The following is an 18,600-nucleotide window of genomic DNA, read 5'->3' on the forward strand; positions in this document are numbered from 1 at the left end:
CGCTCATCCAGTGAAACAGCTGCTGCTCCCAGTTTCTTCTACACAAATAATCTGAGAGTATGTCTATAAATAGTCCCAGATGTTAGGCTCTCCCCCTCCTTCTTCTGCTTCTCCTCTTCTTTGGTTCAGTTCAGCGAGTCATCTCAGAGCTTCCTGTTCATGACTCAATCCAGGAACAGGAAATCATAGCACAAAGAAAGACAGTAGACACAATGTCAGAGATTCTAAAAGAACAACATCAGATGCTGGGATGGTCTCAACCGGTGTGTGAAGCCATGTTCTCCATTATGCTGAAAGTGTATATCTACAAAATAGTTAGAATGGGAGATGTTTTTTTCTGGGAATCACATGAAAAGATGCTATTAAAAACTACACAAGGACTTTATAGGCCGAATGTGGTGACAAACAGCTCAGTGAGACTGAATTAATTACAACTAATTCTTCAACTAGTTACCACTAAATGTGCTCCAGTTGTTGGAGCATTCTATTAAAGGGACAGCAGGGATTTTTTTTGATAATAATAAATGGAAAGTTGCATCTTTAGCTCACATACACGTATGAAATAAACTTCATTTGCCCTCACTGCTTCCACAAACACAGACAGTCTGGCATGTCTTTTTACTCTGAAACAGGCAGAAGATTAAAAGCATCACAGCATCACCTTTTCACTTACATTCAAAGACTGATCCTCACAAGTGTTCTGTAGATCTTCCTGCAGAGTGGGATGAGTTATTGATGCTGTCTCCACAGACTTCTTCTATACTTCCACACTCCACAAACTAAGCTGAACATTAAACCTAGACTAAATCACACAGCTTCTTCTAATCTTATTACACCAAGATTTAAGACTGATTTTAAGCTCAGCGGACTTGATTTGAAACCTCTTTAAATCTCAGTTCAAACTTAGGTCTCACTGTCTTGTGGCAATTGGAACAACTCCCATCACCACCTTTAATGAAGACCTTGGTCAAGGTCTGCTTGATCTGCTGGCTTACTACTACACCCTGCATCTTACCTGTCCCAAGTGTGTGGTAGCCCTTCTCTCTGGCTTTCAGACACAAGTATTAAAGGACAACATCCATGAGCGAGACACCACAGGGTCATACAAACTGTCAGAGTGGAAGGGATTTACTGAGGAGTAGAGCTGTCCAGGTTAAGGGGTTGATGTTGTTGCAAACCTGTGCCCCAAATGTTCTTCCATATAAAGTGAAAGTAAGTAGCTTTACATGTTAGTGACAGTTGATCATGTTTAAAAATATGTTTGTACTGCTGGGAGTCATACAAAATAATGCACAGCTGTACCACTGTCCTGTAATGTATTAGTTAAATAATGATGAACAGAGTAATGTACCATGTTGCTTGCATTACCTCCAGATTATATTCAAGCTGCTGTGGATGTTATGTTTAATGTGATACATATTTTATCTTTATGTTGAAATGCTTCAAGTAGTTCTTTATATTTTGAGAAGCAACAAGTAATCTTTGCTAGCACTGATATTTGAGAAAGCAATTCAAATAAATGTGTTCTGCAGTGCTAATTCTGAGTGCTTTTCATTTAGTGTAGACACTTTGTCTTGTTCTGAGCTGTAAAGCTAATAATAACTCTTGAATGAGGAATAATAATCTTGTTTAGTTGCTCTGGTTTGGAGATCTTTTCATTTAAACTGAGTAAGAAACAAGCAGTCAAACAAGAATTGACAAACTAGTTTTGAGTTTATTTTACTTATAATATATATATGCTTGGAATGAGTGTTTCTCCACTTATTTTAAGGGTTAAAATCTTACCAAGTGTAATTATCTTACTGCACTGGCAAATAATCCCACTTGTTTGTAGTCTGAAACCTTTACATTTACATCTTTATATTCGACAGAACAGATATGCTCCTGCTTTAATCAGTTACTCACTAGACTCATGTAAACCTGAAGTCTCTTTTAGAACTGTTGCATCTGAAGCAGGGAGTGCTTATAAAAATATACATAGAAACATTCTGGAGACGGGGGAATTTCAACACAGATGGTGACGGTGTGAACTAAAGATGGATTGTACAGTGATCCTCAATTTGAATTTCATGTGAAACCAAATGAATAGTTATATATCCACAGTCAGATAAATCTTCAAACTAGCAATGTTTGTACTTGTAGAGCAGCAATCCTTGGTTTCCAAGAACATTCAATGGCTCATTCCAGAACTGGAGGACATTTTACGTCCCACAAATCTAATGGGAATGTTTGAAAGTGTTTTTAAAAATACCAAATAAGTCTGGAGTTCCCCCTGAAAAGCCATTTTTCTCTTGCCCCACCCCCCTGATGACCAAACTGAATCTCTAATAAAACAGCTAAAATGAAATTTAAATCTCCTTTTTTTGGTTTTTATTTTTTTCCATTGATGTCTCTTGTAATTGTGGGAACATCTGTGTCTTGTTTTTGTCATTTTTTGTCTTGTTTTTGTCATTTTCTGTCTCGTTTTTGTCTTTTTGTCATTTTCTGTTTCGTGTCTGTTGCTTTGTGTCTTGTTTTTGGATGGATGGATGGATGGATGGATGGATGGATGGATGGATGACTTTGCGGTCATGGGCATCTGGGTCCTATTTCATAAAACAAGCTACCTGCCGGCTGAAACTTACAGTGTGTGAGCGACTAGTCTCGATTAGCCAGCCGATTGTTGTGCATACTGACCCCATTCTCACAGAAGACAATGAACACACTGTGGTGGCTGCCACACATTCTCTGTCTCCTCCAACATACCTAGACCCTGTCACCTGTGACAATGAGAGAAACACCTGTATGTTGGATCTTGGCATGCCTCTGCCAGGCTGGCTAACAATCTGGCCATACAGGTAAGCACTTCCATGTCACCACTTATGGTGCTTTTCCACCAGCACCTACTCGGCTCGACTCTACTCGGGTTGTGAGGTTTTCCATCAGGACGTAGTACCTGGTACCAGCTACTATTTTAGTACCTACTGGGCCGGGGTTCCAAGTGAGCTGAGTCGAGCCGATAATGTGACGTCTACAGAGTGCAGGCCACTGATTGGACAGGGAGTAATGACACACGAGAGCGACTCCTTCACAAACTGGTGAGTGTTTTGTGACTTCAAGAAACTTTATTTAACCATATATTTATTTATGGTGGCAAGCTCACTTTAAACAAACAAGTATATTTTTAAAGTAACGTGGTTGTCTCCTGTATGCAGACAATAAGCTAGCTAGTTAGCCATCAATGCTAACTCCATAGCCGGGCCGCCGTGCTATGACGACTCCACCCATGATGAAGTGGTGCTCAGTTGTAATGGAAAACCACCTGAACCGAGTCAAGCCAAGTCGAGTTAAGCCGAGTAAACGCTAGTAGAAAAGCGCCTATAGTTCCATTGGGTTAACTGTTGTTCTGACTGCAGCACTGCCTCCATTCACCACACAACCATTATGATGTGTAGTTACCAAGCAGACTATGACTTAGAATTTGTGCAGTTCACACAGTAAACATAGCTCAACAATACAAAAAGAAAGAGCATTTATTCAGGAGCATAGCGACTACATACGTGTCTGTATACAGACACTTAGCGATTACCATTAGAATCTCCATGAGTGCCACATATTTTTACACTATTCTTCCAAGGAAGATAGATTTGGGGTATTTGTCCCTCAGGGAGGACCACTGCACAAAGAAGTAGTCCGATATGGGATACAGGATCTTCCCAGTGAGGGATAACGTCTGCACCCGGCAAATGCTCTCGACATAAACTATCACGACTTTCTTCATTCCCAGAATGCCAAGCAGGAGCGCTGCCACACACAGTGGAACGCAGGTCCCTGGGCCGTTACACAGCACCTGAAACAACACAAAGACAGGAGGGGAGTGAGCACACTTCAAGGAAGTCACATGTACGTAAAAAGCAGCGTCCCAGGCTGTTCAGGACATCTGTGACAGAACTCATATATCACAGGTCAGACAGTGGTTGAAGAAAAACACTGTCCCTAAAACTGTGGTATTTAAGACATGTAGTGACATGTAGTATGAAATCCACTTGTGATCATTTGCCCATTTGTTTCCAGTTTCACTAAGTTACAGAAATTCCAGCACTGTAGTCTGTAAAGAACATCAAATTGTAGGTGAGAAATATATAAGTTTTGCAAACAGTGGACACATTTTAATACTGTACATTTACAATACGATATAACGATACCTACACAGCAACAACCCAATCATATTTGGAAATCATTGTTTCCAGTTCATTACTTCTGTAGACTTAATGGTCCTGAGAACAACTGCTAGTGGGCTGAAAGTGTTTTTGCTTTTATTATACATACAAAATGTTTAAAATGTTATAAGAAAAGTAAATATCCATGATCAATGGTCCTAATTTAGTATCTGCATCAAAACTAAACTGCTTCAACATGTGACTTGCATCCTTGGGGTCAAGGAGATGACTCCAACATAAAATACTTCAGTGGGTCTACCATGACGCTAGAGCTGGAGGACAGTCCAAGGAATATGAATTTTGAAGCACACAAATTGAAGAAATGTGAAGATTATAAAGGCAGAGAGCAGAAATTTGCCTTGTGTGTGACTCAGTGGCAGCAATGAAGGTAGCTCAGTTAGACTCCGGACAGAATGGGAGACAGATTAGGCAAAAAAGTGACCTCAGAAATGAAGGAGGCTGAGGGAATTTGGGTTCACAGGAAACCAGACAGAGCTGGAGTCTGGAGAAGTCATCATACAGCTCCACAGCATAGACGCAGCACAACTATAATCCTCTCCACACTGCTCTGGAAACAACGGAGAACTGCTCTGCACTCAGAACAGTTCTGTCATTCTTACAGCTCAACAATAGACATAGAACAGTCCCTTAAAACCCATACAATGAAGTGGTTCATGCAGCAGCAGATACAAGGATTAAGACTACAAACCTTCCACTTGTTCGATGGAAAAATGATGTACTTGGTTTACAATAAGTGTAAACTAACAACAACAATAAAACTTCTTCAAGTCAACCATCAACAACAGCAGATTTCACCATTTTACCATCAGCTGTAGTAATTAGAACAATGGTGACTGAAATCTTGTTTTCCTTAACTGGAGATTGCCAGGCACTGGATTTACAGAATCTGGACATTTTCAGCTTTGTACTTGATTTTTTAGAGCATAGCAACAAGAAAGGGAGTGAGCATGGTTTTACTACTAAACTTGATTTTGTGTCTGCACTAAACCTGGATTCTAACAGGGTGTCCACATGTACAAATGCAGAAAAAAGATGGAAAAAGCTGTGAGAGCAGCAAAGATAGGTCCTTGTAACCAAACAAGTAAAAAAAAAAAAAAAACAACTCTTTAGATTATAGTATACAGTCATGAACAAACTTACATATACTATAAAAATGTATATCATGGCAGTCTTGAGTTTCCAATGACTTCTGTAACTCCAAATTTTCTAGGACAGAATTTTTGAAACACACGTCCTTGTCACAAAAAACAATATAGCATATTTTTTAATATTAATGTTTCTAACGCAAACCTCTGACCAGCACCACACTCTACATTTTTAAAGCTTCTGTTGGTGTCAATCACAAGGGAAATAACCTTTTATGGTTGGTAGAGTATCAGAGTAGACAGAAACAAATACATTTTTGAGCAAATTTACACCAAAATATCACTGGTTTCTATTTTTCTATGAGAGCAGGGTTGTACCATTAAAGACCACTTTCAAACATCAACGAGGATACAAATTTATAGGACTGTAGCTACATTATGTTTTAGGTTGTGGCGCTTCAAATATTGCTCCACAGATTGGCACAAAGAAAATACCACAAAAATCTATCATGACCCCATGGTCTTTAAGGATTTTAAGTCAAAAAACTACCACCACCCGTAACCGAATATTTTACACATTTTACCTCCTCACATATGTATGCATAGGAAAAAAATAATAGTCTGAGAAATATGAGATGGTCAGGCATGAACTTATTTTAAATTTGGTGGTGAACTGACTCCTATATATTTATTCATATACATTTACAGTTGTAAGAAAAAGTATGTGAACCCTTTGGGATTACTGGGATATCTGCATAAATTGGTCATAAAATGTGTTCTGATCTTCATCTAAGTCACACCAACACAGTCGGGGTAACTAATACCGCACAAAAAATGATAGGTTTTCATGGAAAAACTATGTTAACCCCTAGGCTAATGACTTCTCCAAGAGCTAACTGGAGCCAGGAGTCAGTCAACCTGGAGTCCAGTCAATGTGATGAGACTGAAGGTGTTGGTTGAAGCTGCCCTGCCGGATAAAAAACACACACCAGTCTTGAGTTTGCTGTTCTCAAGAAGCATTGCCTGATGTGAACTATGCCTAGCACAAAAGAGCTCTCCGAAGACCTACGATCAGGAATTGTTGACTTTCATGGAGTTGGAAAGGGTTACAAAAGTATGTCTAAAAGCCTTGATGCTCATGTGTCCATGGTAAGACAGATTGTCTACAAATGGAGGAAGTTTAGCACTCTTGCTACTCTCCCTAGGCGTGGTCGTCCAGTAAAGATGACTGCAAGAGTACAGCGCAGAATGCTCAATGAGGTGAAGAAGAATCCTAGAGTGTCAGCTTACACGACTTACAGAAATATCTGGCACATCCTAACATTTTAGTTGACAAATCTACAATAAGTAAAACATTAAACAAGAATAGAGTTCATGGGAGGACACCACAGAGGAAGCCACTGCTGTCCAAAAAAATCCCACATTGCTGGACGTTTAAAGTTTGCAAAAGAGCACCTGGATGCTTCACAGCACTACAGGCAAACTATTCTATGGACAGATGAAACCAAAACTGAGTTGTTTGGAAGAAACACACAGCACTATGTGTGGAGGAAAAAAGGCACAGCACACCAACATCAAAACTTCATTCCAACTGTGAAACATGGTGGAGGAGGCATCATGGTTTGGTGTTGCTTTGCTGCCTCTCAGTTCCTGGACGGATGGCTGTCATCGAAAGAAAAATTAATTCCAAAGTGTATCAAGGCATTTTGCAGGAAAATGTAAGACCATCTGTCCACCAACTGAAGCTCAACAGAGGGTGGGTAATGCAACAGGACAATGACCCAAAGCATAGAAGTAAATCAACAACAGAATGGCTTCAACTGAAGAAAATACGCCTTCTGGAGTGGCAGTCAGAATCCTGACCTCAGCGTGACTGAGATGCTATGAAATGACCCTCAAGAGAGCGATTCACACAGGACATCCCAAGAACATTGCTGAACTGAAACACTTTGGTAAAGAGAAATGGTCCAAAATTCCTTCTGATCGTTGTGTAGGTTTGATCTGCAACTACACGAAACGTTTGGTTGAAGTTATTGCTGCCAAAGGAGGGGCAACTAGTTTTTAAATCCAAAGGTTCACATACTTTGTCCACTCTGTTCTGTGAATGTTTACATGTTGTGTTCAATAAAAACAAGAAAACATATCATTTTTTGAGCAGTATTAGTTTAAGCAGACTTAGATGAAGATCAGAACACATTTTATGACCAGTTTATGCAGAAATCCAAGTAATCCCAAAGGGTTCACATACTTTTTTTTGCAGCTGCATATATTTATATATTCCTTTATGGCCACTAGGGGGCTCCATAAATCAAGACTTTTCTGTGAAAGTCTAAGGACAGTTTTGGAGGTCGCAAAGCCATTTCTGGTAAATATATGAATAGTGATTTTGAGCTAGAGAGCAACAAATTTTGACGAGACAATTGAATCTTAAATAGGAATTGGGGGAAAATATACCCACATATAACTGACAGTCTTTCAAATTACATTCTTTTGTTATTTCACTAATACATGTAACAATCATTTTCCACTTGAAAATTTACTGCTTTACATGATATGAAATGTAACCCACTTTGATGAACTATTATTTAAGGAGATCTTCTTAAAGATGCGCAAGTAGAGCGCCACCAAAACATTTTTATCAATTCCAGTGAATAACAGCAACAGCAGCGCTGATCGACCTGTCCGCATACACAGTTCCCATGAACACAAAGTAGCTAACCAAACTCAAGGAATTTACGTGTAATTGAAGTTAGTGTGGCAAATGAATAGTTGTGTTTAGAAACTTTCTGTTATGCACACTACATAGTTTCTGTACTGTGGCCTAAGTTGAAAATTCTGGTGGCCCCAACTGACTAAAGATGACCAGAATCTCAGCTGTTGAACCTGCAAATTCCTCTTATGGCAGAATCAGTGCATTGCTCATGAGTGTGGCTAGAGGGTTTTGACTGTCCCAACCTCTAGGGTCAGCCAGGTTTAACAAAGAAACCAGGTGTCATTGGTTAGGGTAAAGCAATTTATTGCTTAGTGATGAAACTGAGAATACAACGGTGATAATACAAGTAAACAGAGCTAGTGGGTGGAAGCTGCTAAATCAATTTAATAAAACCAAATAAAGGCTAATATAATTATGAAACTAGTTAAAGACAAAAAAAAAAAACTAACTCCTTAGCCAAACTTAAAAACACCACAACAAACAACAGAAACTCACAAGTTCAGAGTGCACAGAACTAACAAAACAAACAAGTTCTTCAAAATACATACCAACGACAGATGAGTAACTCTTAAACTGAGTTGAACAGCTGTTAACTGAAGTTACAGTCTTCACCAAGACGTGGGAAACTTCCACACTAAGTTAGCAGCTGCCAACAGAAGCTACAATTCACACAGACAAGCAACTTCTTCACTAAATTGAACAGCAGCTAACTGAAGTTACAAATTGCCACAGTACCACACAGATGCAGGAAGTCCCAGGGCAAACTGTTCACATTAAATCCTCGCTGCCCTTACTGAGAGTTTGGTTGAGGATTTATACCGATTAGGCAAAACATTCTGACCACTGACAGGTGTAGTGAATTACACTGATTATTTCATCATGATACCTATTAGTGGGTTGGATATATTAGGCAGTAAGGGAACATTTTGTCCTCAAAGTTGATGTGTTAGAAGCAGGAAAAATGGGCAAATAGCTCTTGTGTGGTGTTCCTGGTCTGCAATGGTCAGGATCTATCAAAAGTGGTCCAAGGAAGGAACAGTGGTGAACCAGAGACAGGGTCATGGGAAGTCAAGGTTCATTGATGCATGTGGGGAGGAAGGCTGGTCCATGTGGTCCGATCCAACAGATGAGCTACTGATAATTACTGAAGAAGTTAATGCTGGTTCTGATAGAAAGGTATCAGAATACACAGAACATCACAGCTTGTTGCGTATGGAGCTGCATAGCTGCAGACCAGTCAGGGTGTCCATGCTGATCCCTGTGCACTGCCGAAAGAACTGGACCACGGAACAATGGAAGAAGGTGACCTAGTCTAATGAATCAAGTTTTCTTTTACATCGCATGGATGGTCAAGTGCGTCGCTTACCTGGGAAACACATGACACCAGGATGCACTATGGGAAGATGGCAAGCCAGCGAAGGCAGTGTGATGTTTTGGGCAATGTTCTGCTGGGAAACTCTGGGTCCTCCATCCATGTGGATTTTACTTTGACATGAACCAACTACCTAAGCATTGTTGCAGACCATACACATCCTTTCATGGAAACGACATTCCTTGATGGCTGTGGCCTCTTTCAGCAGGACAATGCACCATGCCACGAAGCAAAAATGGTTCAGGACTGGTTTGAGGAGCACAACAATGAGTTTGAGGTGTTGACTTGGCCTCCAAATACCCCTGATCTCAATCCAATTGAGTATCTGTAGGATGTGCTGGACAAACAAGTCTGATCCATGGAGGCCCCACCTCGCAACCTCTGGGACTTGAAGGATCTGCTACTAACATCTTGGTACCAGATACCACAGCACACCTTCAGGGGTCTAGTGGAGTCCATGCCTCGAGGGGTCAGGGCTGTTTTGGCAGCAAAAGGGGGACCAACACAATATTAGGCAGGTGGTCAAAAAGTTATGCCTGATCGGTGTATATCTGGTGTGGTGATTGTTGGGGTCTTGTTGGTGGAGGAATGCGGGTTATGGATCAATCCATGGGTCAGGAGGCGGGGAGAACAAGGGCTGAGACCAAGTCTGGAGTTCCAGGCCAATCATCTCTGATGTCTGCCAAGTGGGTTCTGGAGCATGTTCCTTAGCCAGTTGTAGTCAATTCAGCCTCCACAATCCATCTCCCCACAAAGAGAGTGCACAAAGTCCAGCACCAACCACACAGCCACCAGAGGCCGTAGCAGTCAGCCATTCTGCATTTATAAGCCTGGCTGGAACATTCTTGGCATGGCTGTTGTGGACACTAAATCCCCAGTTTTGTGTCCAACCAACCACCAACAATCAGATGGTCTGCTGGACAGAAATCAAGGATGACTGGTCACAGATCTGGAATCTGATATTACCACTTTCATCATGTAAACATGCAATCCACTAGTTTTTAGCAGAGAACCATGGACTGGTGCTGACTGTCATCCCTGCCAGTTCACACTCAGGCTGCAAACCGTGCAAGTGCATGAGCACGTCATCAGTAAAAAGCACAGATGTAATCTTGAGGTTCCAATGCCAGATACCCTGTTCACACCTTATGTGCCTTAAGATCTCATCCATGAATGTCACAAACAAAATCAAGGGGCAACTCTGGCAAAATCCAACACCCACTGGATACATGTTTAACTTTGTGTTTATGATGCAAATACAGGTCTCACTTTAGTTCTACAAGGACCAAATGGCTTGAAACAATAGCCCTGGTGCCCCATACTCTCACAGTACCACCCAGAGTCCCTCTGGGAACACAGTTGTAACACAGCCTCTTCCAAATGCTACAAATCACATGGTGCCTGGCTGGTCAATGACCCCCTATGTAGCTCTACAAGAGTAAACAGCTGTTCCATGGCCAGGATGGAATCCGCATTGCTCTTTCTTGATTCGAGGTTTAACAATAAGTTGAACTTTCCTATCGAATACCCTAGAATAAACTTTACTGAGGAGGTTGTGCAGTGTAATACCCCCAAGGTTTCCATGAAACTCATGGAGGCCAACTAAAAGTCCTTCACACAGTAGATCTTACTGTCAACGTCTTTCTTTTGAAAGTTTCTGTATGAGTAGGGGCAATAGCACTGCTGTTGGAGTTTTTAAAATGTCATTTTTCAGTCCTCTGAGCATCACAAACTCACATACTTCACCATTAACTGTAAGAGTTGTTACATGTCATTTCTATCACTTCATTAGTCATTGTATTTGACTTTTGTAAGCAGTGAACTCCTTTACAGCAGCAATATATCTTTATGTGTGTTATTTCTCAGGGATCTGCTTTACTTGTTTGTTTTTTAAATCAATGTATTTGTTTTACTGGATATGTCAAAACAAAAAATGTCACTTATTTTATTCAGTCACATTTTTCAATAGATAAGAAATTATCATCTATTGCTATGCTATCATGGCGACATATTTTATCTTATCCACCACTCCTATTGACGATGGCCACCATTGTGTACTCATCCCTACCATAGCTGACTGTCATGTTATCCACAGCCTCACAGTTTACACAGACAGCCCAGAGCAGACCAAGAGACATTTTCACACTGCTGTATCTATTCAAAGCAGGTTCTTCAGACCACTGGGTTCAAGTAGGGATGTGTAGGGAGAGAAAAAGTTTCAGAATTTCCTTTCCTTCTGTTTGGGGATAGATCACGAAAATCAGAGGCAATATGACTAATGCAGTTTGTATAGCAATATTTTAATCTAGTCTGACAGAGTCAAGAACTACAGGGACTGACTTACATGAAGAGGAGACTCAATGACTCAGCCATTTAAACTAGGTGTTGCATACAGGTCTTTGAGACAATGAGAAGGATCATTTGCATGTGTGACAGTTCAGCATGTTGTCTCCACACAAGACTATCTCTGAGATGTTTGTCTTGATCAGGAGGTGGTTTGCACAGCTGTCTAGCACAAACACTTTGCTGTTACATGTGTTACATTTTTCTGGTTTTATTATATCTGTCAGCTGGTGTAAGATTTCAGTTAGTCTTTGTCTCTGAAGCTTCAGTTAAACAAGTAATGTAATACAGTCTGAACCTGATCTTCGGTTGTGTCCTGTCACTTCAAAGGTCAGCAATGTCCCTTTCTTTATTGCACTGACAAACCTTTTTTATCAAATGTCTACATGTAGATTTTAAATGAGGTTCAGAACTATGCCAGAACAGCACACATACATAAATGTCAATATTTTGCCCATTAGAACATTTGTTCAGTATTTTTGTGCTCAGCCTTTTTGGGGTGTTCCAGAAAGCATGGTTCCATTACACATTGGCTCATACTTGCCATAACACTTCATTAAAACTATAATACAAAAAATTACAGTTAGCATCAGTTGTTCTAAAACACAGTTGCCAGTTATGACAGCCTAGAGTTTGTTTTAAGTGAGCCAAAAGAACGCAACTGGATTTGTTTTTGGTTCTTGAAGACGTTTTAGCTTCTATTCAAGAAGCTTCCTTAGTTCAGTGGTGGAGGATCCCAGATCTTTATTCTTACACCCAGATCACATGGCTCATGGCTCTTTAACAGTCCTAGACTTACATGACTCAAGGTCATGACAAAACTGCAGAGGGAGGGATCTTGCATTGTAAATACCTGTTAAGTGGTGTCCTTTTTTAGATGGCTGTTCCAGTTTAACATAGAAGGCTTCCTTAACTCATGTCTCAAACCATTTATCTTTTCTGTCCAGAATGGTTGCATTGCTATCCTTGAAGGAGCGTCCCTCATCCTCTAGATGACAGTGGACTGCTCAGCCAATACAGGTTCTCGTGGATTTCCAGTAGTCAGTCAAATAAATAAATATACCTATTACATATTAATTCATCAAACAATCTTCGGTCTCAGGCCACTCAGCCATAACACCATACATTGACTTGTGTTCTGTTTGGGTGACACTCTTCTGATATGAACAATTATACCTACATGTCTAAATCCTGAAAAAAGGAAGGGGCACTATGCAGGACATTGAACACAGCTCCTAATTAGCTTGTTAGGCCTGCTTTTTCACAATTAGTATTAGAAAAGGGCCAGTCAATGCAAGTTTCAAAACTTTATAAATACTCCAACTACTCAAAGCATGTCCCAATGTGGTATGGACATTTGTATAAAACATACAAATGTCCACAAAGTGGGAGAAGGCTGTGAGAAAATAGCAAAGGGTTTTCAGGTAGTTATTACCACAGTTTCAAATTTAATGAAAAAATAGTAGTTAACAGGAACAGTGGAGGTCAGGATAAGGTCTGGAAGATGTGAGGGCTGCACTATGAAGCAGGTTTGACATAGCCAGGCTTTCTTTCTGTAAGTCAGATCGACAAAAACTAAAACCCCAGTCAGAGATAACAGGTATCACGAAGGTGGAAATCAACTTTCTTTATTAACTCTGGTTTACTGCTGCAGACACTGTGAGCGTTCTAATAAAAGAGGGTGTTTAATGCGTCATGTGACTCTTCTGCAAAAAATGAACCGGTGTTGTCCTGCCTACTGCATTCAAGCGGTTGTTTTAACGTAAAATGTTTTCTGATCTTCATCTAAGTCCCAACAATAGACAAAAACAGTCGCTTAAACTAATACTGCTCAAAAATTAAATGTTTTCATATTTTTATTGAACGCAACATGTAAACATTCACAGTGCAGGGTGGAAAAAGCATGTGGACCTTTGGATTTAATAACTGGTTGATCCTGCTTTGGCAGCAATAACTTCAACCAAACGTTTCCTGTAGTTGCAGGTCAGACCTACACGATGATCAGAAGTAATTTTGGGCCATTCCTCTTTACCTAACTGTTTCAGTTCAGCAATATTTTTGGGATGTCTGGTGTGAATAAGTAACACTCTTTAGTCTTCTGTCAATACCGTCTATGTGCAAAGGTATGGAAGCATGTTGCTGTGACTCATCTCTGGATCCACTCACCATGTCAGGTCTGAGTCTGAAGACCAAAGGCAGGGAGTACTGCAGGGCATTCAGGGTGCTGACAACAGAGGAACTCAAAGACTGACGTACCTCCCGGCTTCGTGGGATTCGATGAATGGTGAACTATGGAACACAGCACACAGTCATCAGACATCACTCACCCAGAAGAAGAAACAAAACAATCAAAAAACTTTCATGTGGATATAACTGCCTTTAAACTCTTTCAGATTTCACAGCAGATCAGGTCAGTGGTGAATTTTCCCTACAAGTCTACATATTTAACTACAGTGGTACACAAGGTTCCGTCCCCCTGAGCCCCAAACACTGAGATATTCAATAAAATGCTAAATGAAGACACAATGCTCAAAATGCAAGACTTGAACATGTAGTGGCGCTGCTGTGGGACTTCTCCTAATGTGAATGATGTGACTGCTTATTCCACAATTGATCAGTACCTGTGTCTTAGAGTCTGACTGTTGTTTAGAGCTTTCAAAGGTGCAAACTTTCTCCTGGCTCATCCTGTCAGTGTCAGCAATAACATAGTGCCGCGGCGTGTAGGATGAAGACAGGCTCTCCATCAGCCGCAGGATTTCTGTTGTGTGACCGCCTGTTGACCACACAAGACACAGTGTCAATTATAATTTCACGATAATATGTAAGAGAGTATTCAGCATCTCCTATTAACAAACATATTTTAAATGTTCTACAAGGTACTACAAGACTCTGTGCAAGCTGGTAAGAACTTGACCAGCCTGCAGAGTCGTTACCTCATCCCAACATCCCTTGAATGAACTGAAATGCAAAATAGAAGCTAGGCCTTATTACTCAGCCTCAGAGCTGGACCTCAGCAATGCTCTAGCAACTGAATGGGAATATACATCTGCAGCCAGGTTCAATATCTGGCATAAAGTTTGAAAAGAGTGGCTGTTGGAACAGCAGATTGTTTTCCATGCTGCTACCATAACAGAGTGAGAAACACAGGCATCAGCACAGTCTGGCCCTGTAGTGCATCTCAAATAGCAGACACAAATAGGGCTGCACAATATAATATTTAGACTGGGATATTGTGATGTGTGCAGGATCACCAGTAACATCTCAGGAAGTGCATTATGATAGCTGCCTGATACAAAAAGAAAACTCTGAACGGTCATCATCTTCTATGACTATTTTATGAGAGAAGTCTTGTCTAGTGGAACATCACCGACTCTGATTTAAACATTGGATATGCTGAATTTTTAAAACTGTATGGACACAACAGTTTATTGATATTCCAGCTCTGCATGTCCAAAATGAGCAAGAAGCAGGAGAGAAACACTGAAAAGGAATATTTGACTGCAGAAAAGAGATGCAAGGACTTTTGTATGAAAATGTTTCAGCTACAGAAAGGATGCTGTTGACCAAAAACAACAGCAGGGTCAATATATAATTGACGGACTTTTTGAAGTCCATGGGAAATTTCTTGCATACGTTTTTATTAAAAGTAAAAGAAACTAATGTTTTTTATGTTCACTATGATCATGTCTTTACAAATTCCATAATTATTTATTATACAAACAATCACATTAATAAAAAAATGACTGGATATCACTAAAATGTCAACTAAATAACTGTCTAAATTTAAAAACAACCACCTTCTAATTAGCTAAACAACAATAAAATGAGCTTATTCAAAAAATATTTGTGATCTTTTTGTTAAGTTGAGATAATCATGACAGATATTTCTTTTTTGGCAATACATCAAATTTCATATGGAAAATAACAAATTGTATCTGTGTCTAAGAAATCACTTTCAACTAAGTTCCCCATTACAAAAACACCTCTCAAGGAAGTGTGTTAATTCCAGATCACATGACCTGCTCCACATGATGTCATTTCCTCCTGAAGAAAAGACTGGCCAGACTCCAAGGCTTTCTGAGTTATTTAATATAAAGTAGTGTGTGAGTCAAGTGTGGATTTATGCATGTCAACAAGTTTACTACATTATTGTTGTTATTATTGTATTTAGAAGAATCTTTCTCTAAAAATGCCATGTGGTGTTTGGTTATAGGTGGCCATGTTGATTTTAGGCCTGAAAACAGCAAAAATGTCAACTATGTTACAAAAAGTCCCGCAATTATACACTGCTCAAAAAAATTAAAGGAACACTTTTTAATCTAAGTATTGCATCAAGTCAGTCAAACATGTGGGATACTGATCTGGTCAAGTAAGTAACAGAGGTGGTTTTTAGTCAGTTTCAGCTGCTTTGGTGTTCATGAAATTAACAAGAGGTGCACTAGAAGGGTAACAATGAGACAACCCCCAAAACAGGAATGAGTTTATAGGTGAAGGTCACTGGCATTTTTTCCTTCCTAATGTTTTCCGACTGTTTTTCACTAGTTTTGCATTTGGCTAGGGTCAGTGTCACTGCTGGTAGCATGAGGTGATACCTGGACCCTACAGAGTTTGCACAGACAGTCCAACTCCTCCAGGATGGCACATCAATGTGTGCCATTACTAGAAGGTTTGCTGTGTCTCCCAGCACAGTCTCAAGAGCATGGAGGAAATTCCAGGAGACAGGCAGTTAGTCTAGGAGAGCTGGACAGGACCGTAGAAGGTCTTCAACCCATCAGCAGGACAGATATCTGCTCCTTTGTGCAAGGAGGAACAGGATGAGCTCTGCAATAGCTTTAGAAAATGACCTCCAGATGACCACTGGTGTGAATGTCTCTGACCAAACAATCAGAAAGAGATGTAATGAGGGTGGTCTGAGGGCCCGACATCCTCTAGTGGTCCCTGTGCTCGCTGACCGGCACCGTGGAGCTCGGTGGGCATTTGCCATAGAACACAGGAATTGGCAGGTCCATCACTGGTGCTCTGTGCTTTTCACAGATGAGAGCAGGTTCACCCTGAGCACATGTGACAGACATGAAAGGGTCTGGAGAAGCTGTGGAGCACGAGGTTTACTGACACATTGGTTTCACTACAACAAAACAAATAAGTGAGGTAAAGATAGCCGCTTAAGTAGCCTGTCACACGTAAGTCATTCAAAGTTTTTATGTTTACTGTCAATTTACTGTTGCTTATGCATAATGCATATATTTTATTTCAATCAGAGTTCTAAAAATGAAGTTATTCAAACTTTTTATGCTTTTACTGCAAACAAAAATAAATGTATATATTAATGCTGTTATCATGAGCCCCCTCATTTCTGAAATGTGCCAGTTCAGCTGCTGGGCTCGTAGCTGGTTGCTTCTTTCTATCGCGAGATCTGGCAACACTGCTACAGCCAATTCATTCTTTCATTGCGCGGGTATTTCTGTATTCTTTCTTGTCGCAATTTATGTCGCAGAAAAACAAAGAAACAAAAAAACATAATCTCACAGCTTTTTTTTTATTTTGCGCGTTAAAAATGTGAACTACGTGGTTCGTGGGGGTTATTTGTCTAGATAGCTTTTAGATGGCACAGTGCGGTGTATGAAAAAGCCCCCCCCCCAACGTCGTCACGTTGGTACAGTCCATCACTACAGTCTACGTCTTACAGCTCTGAAGACAAGTTAGCCGAAGATAGAGGCTGAAAGCGTGTCCTGTCTGTTGGCCCTTTTGTACAACATCATGAAATAACGCTAAACAAGTCGCCATCATGTATCTTAAATCAGAAGAATGTGACTGAGGTGAAACACAGCAGAAGTACCGCGGCGTACACATATCCTGAACCATACCTGACCCTGCGACCACAAGAACAGCGACTGGACCTTTGGTTCCAGATTTAGACCTACGCCCGGTCTTCACAACAACATATAACCGAATAATAAATACCACACATAGAAGTAAACCCGCAAATACAGCTTCCAACACGAACGTCATGACTGCTACGGTGGCTCTGTGGGACCAAACTACATACGTCGCTTAATGTGCTGTGCAGCCCTGAGTTCAGGCTGTCAGGCAGTTCACCCTGTTGGAAATCTAGCAGATGGTTACACTGTTATTTTACTTGATAGTGACCTACGTATGCTAAGTACACAATTTGTCCAAATGCAGCTCTTAGTTACCAAGTTAAATGAATAGAAAAGAGTATTTTAGGTGAAAGAGTTAAGACCAAAACTTCTTAGTTAGAGAGTACTATTTAGGTTGAATAAAGGAATTTTTGTCTTCAATAAATGTTTAAATCCATAACTTATTGGAAAGTACTGTTTGAGTGGAGTAAACCTTTAAACCGTAATGGATGATCAGTAAAGTATGTGATCTACAGATCTTAAGGATGAGTTCACTTAAAATATACTTAGAATTAAAAAGGTTTATTGAAGTGCATCAGGTAATCCAAAGATAGTACTGCATCATGTCCAAGTAGCCATAATTTTACAGGTTTATTCCACCAAAATAATGCTTTTCTAATGACCAAGTTAAGGTTTGAAATTCTTATTCCACCCAAAATACTACTTATTACAATAATAAATCTCAACCAGAACGGTTTGAAAGGTGGGAAGAGGCGAAACACAAGGATAAGTTCGAAGGCAGATTATTTATTTAATAGACATTAACATGCATAAGTAAATGTAAGACTGATATATCTGTAAAACTTTATGAAATAGATTTTATTTTTACCAGTTTTAACATGGTTGAGCAACAGAATGGCCAGTGGTCGTGTTGCAGCATGTGGTGCTTCTGTTCAGTCTGGGTCAGGATCTCCACTGCTAAAGTGTTCTGTGCCCCTTCAAAAACAGA

General features: G+C 40.2%; 1 protein-coding gene across 1 annotated transcript; it reads right to left on the bottom strand.

Moving 5' to 3' along the window:
• Nucleotides 1-3,494: 3,494 nt before the first annotated feature.
• On the bottom strand, nt 3,495-17,757 carry alg14 (ALG14 UDP-N-acetylglucosaminyltransferase subunit). Its single transcript, XM_023300007.3, has 4 exons — nt 17,598-17,757; nt 14,355-14,506; nt 13,900-14,022; nt 3,495-3,829 (listed from the first exon to the last, which is right to left on the bottom strand). The coding sequence occupies exons 1-4, from the start codon at nt 17,740-17,742 to the stop codon at nt 3,599-3,601; spliced, it is 651 nt and encodes a 216-aa protein (XP_023155775.1). The 5' UTR covers nt 17,743-17,757; the 3' UTR covers nt 3,495-3,598.
• Between the last annotated feature and the right edge of the window lie 843 nt (nt 17,758-18,600).

This window comes from Amphiprion ocellaris, chromosome 22 (assembly GCF_022539595.1).
Source record: "Amphiprion ocellaris isolate individual 3 ecotype Okinawa chromosome 22, ASM2253959v1, whole genome shotgun sequence".
NCBI classification, from domain to species: domain Eukaryota; kingdom Metazoa; phylum Chordata; class Actinopteri; family Pomacentridae; genus Amphiprion; species Amphiprion ocellaris.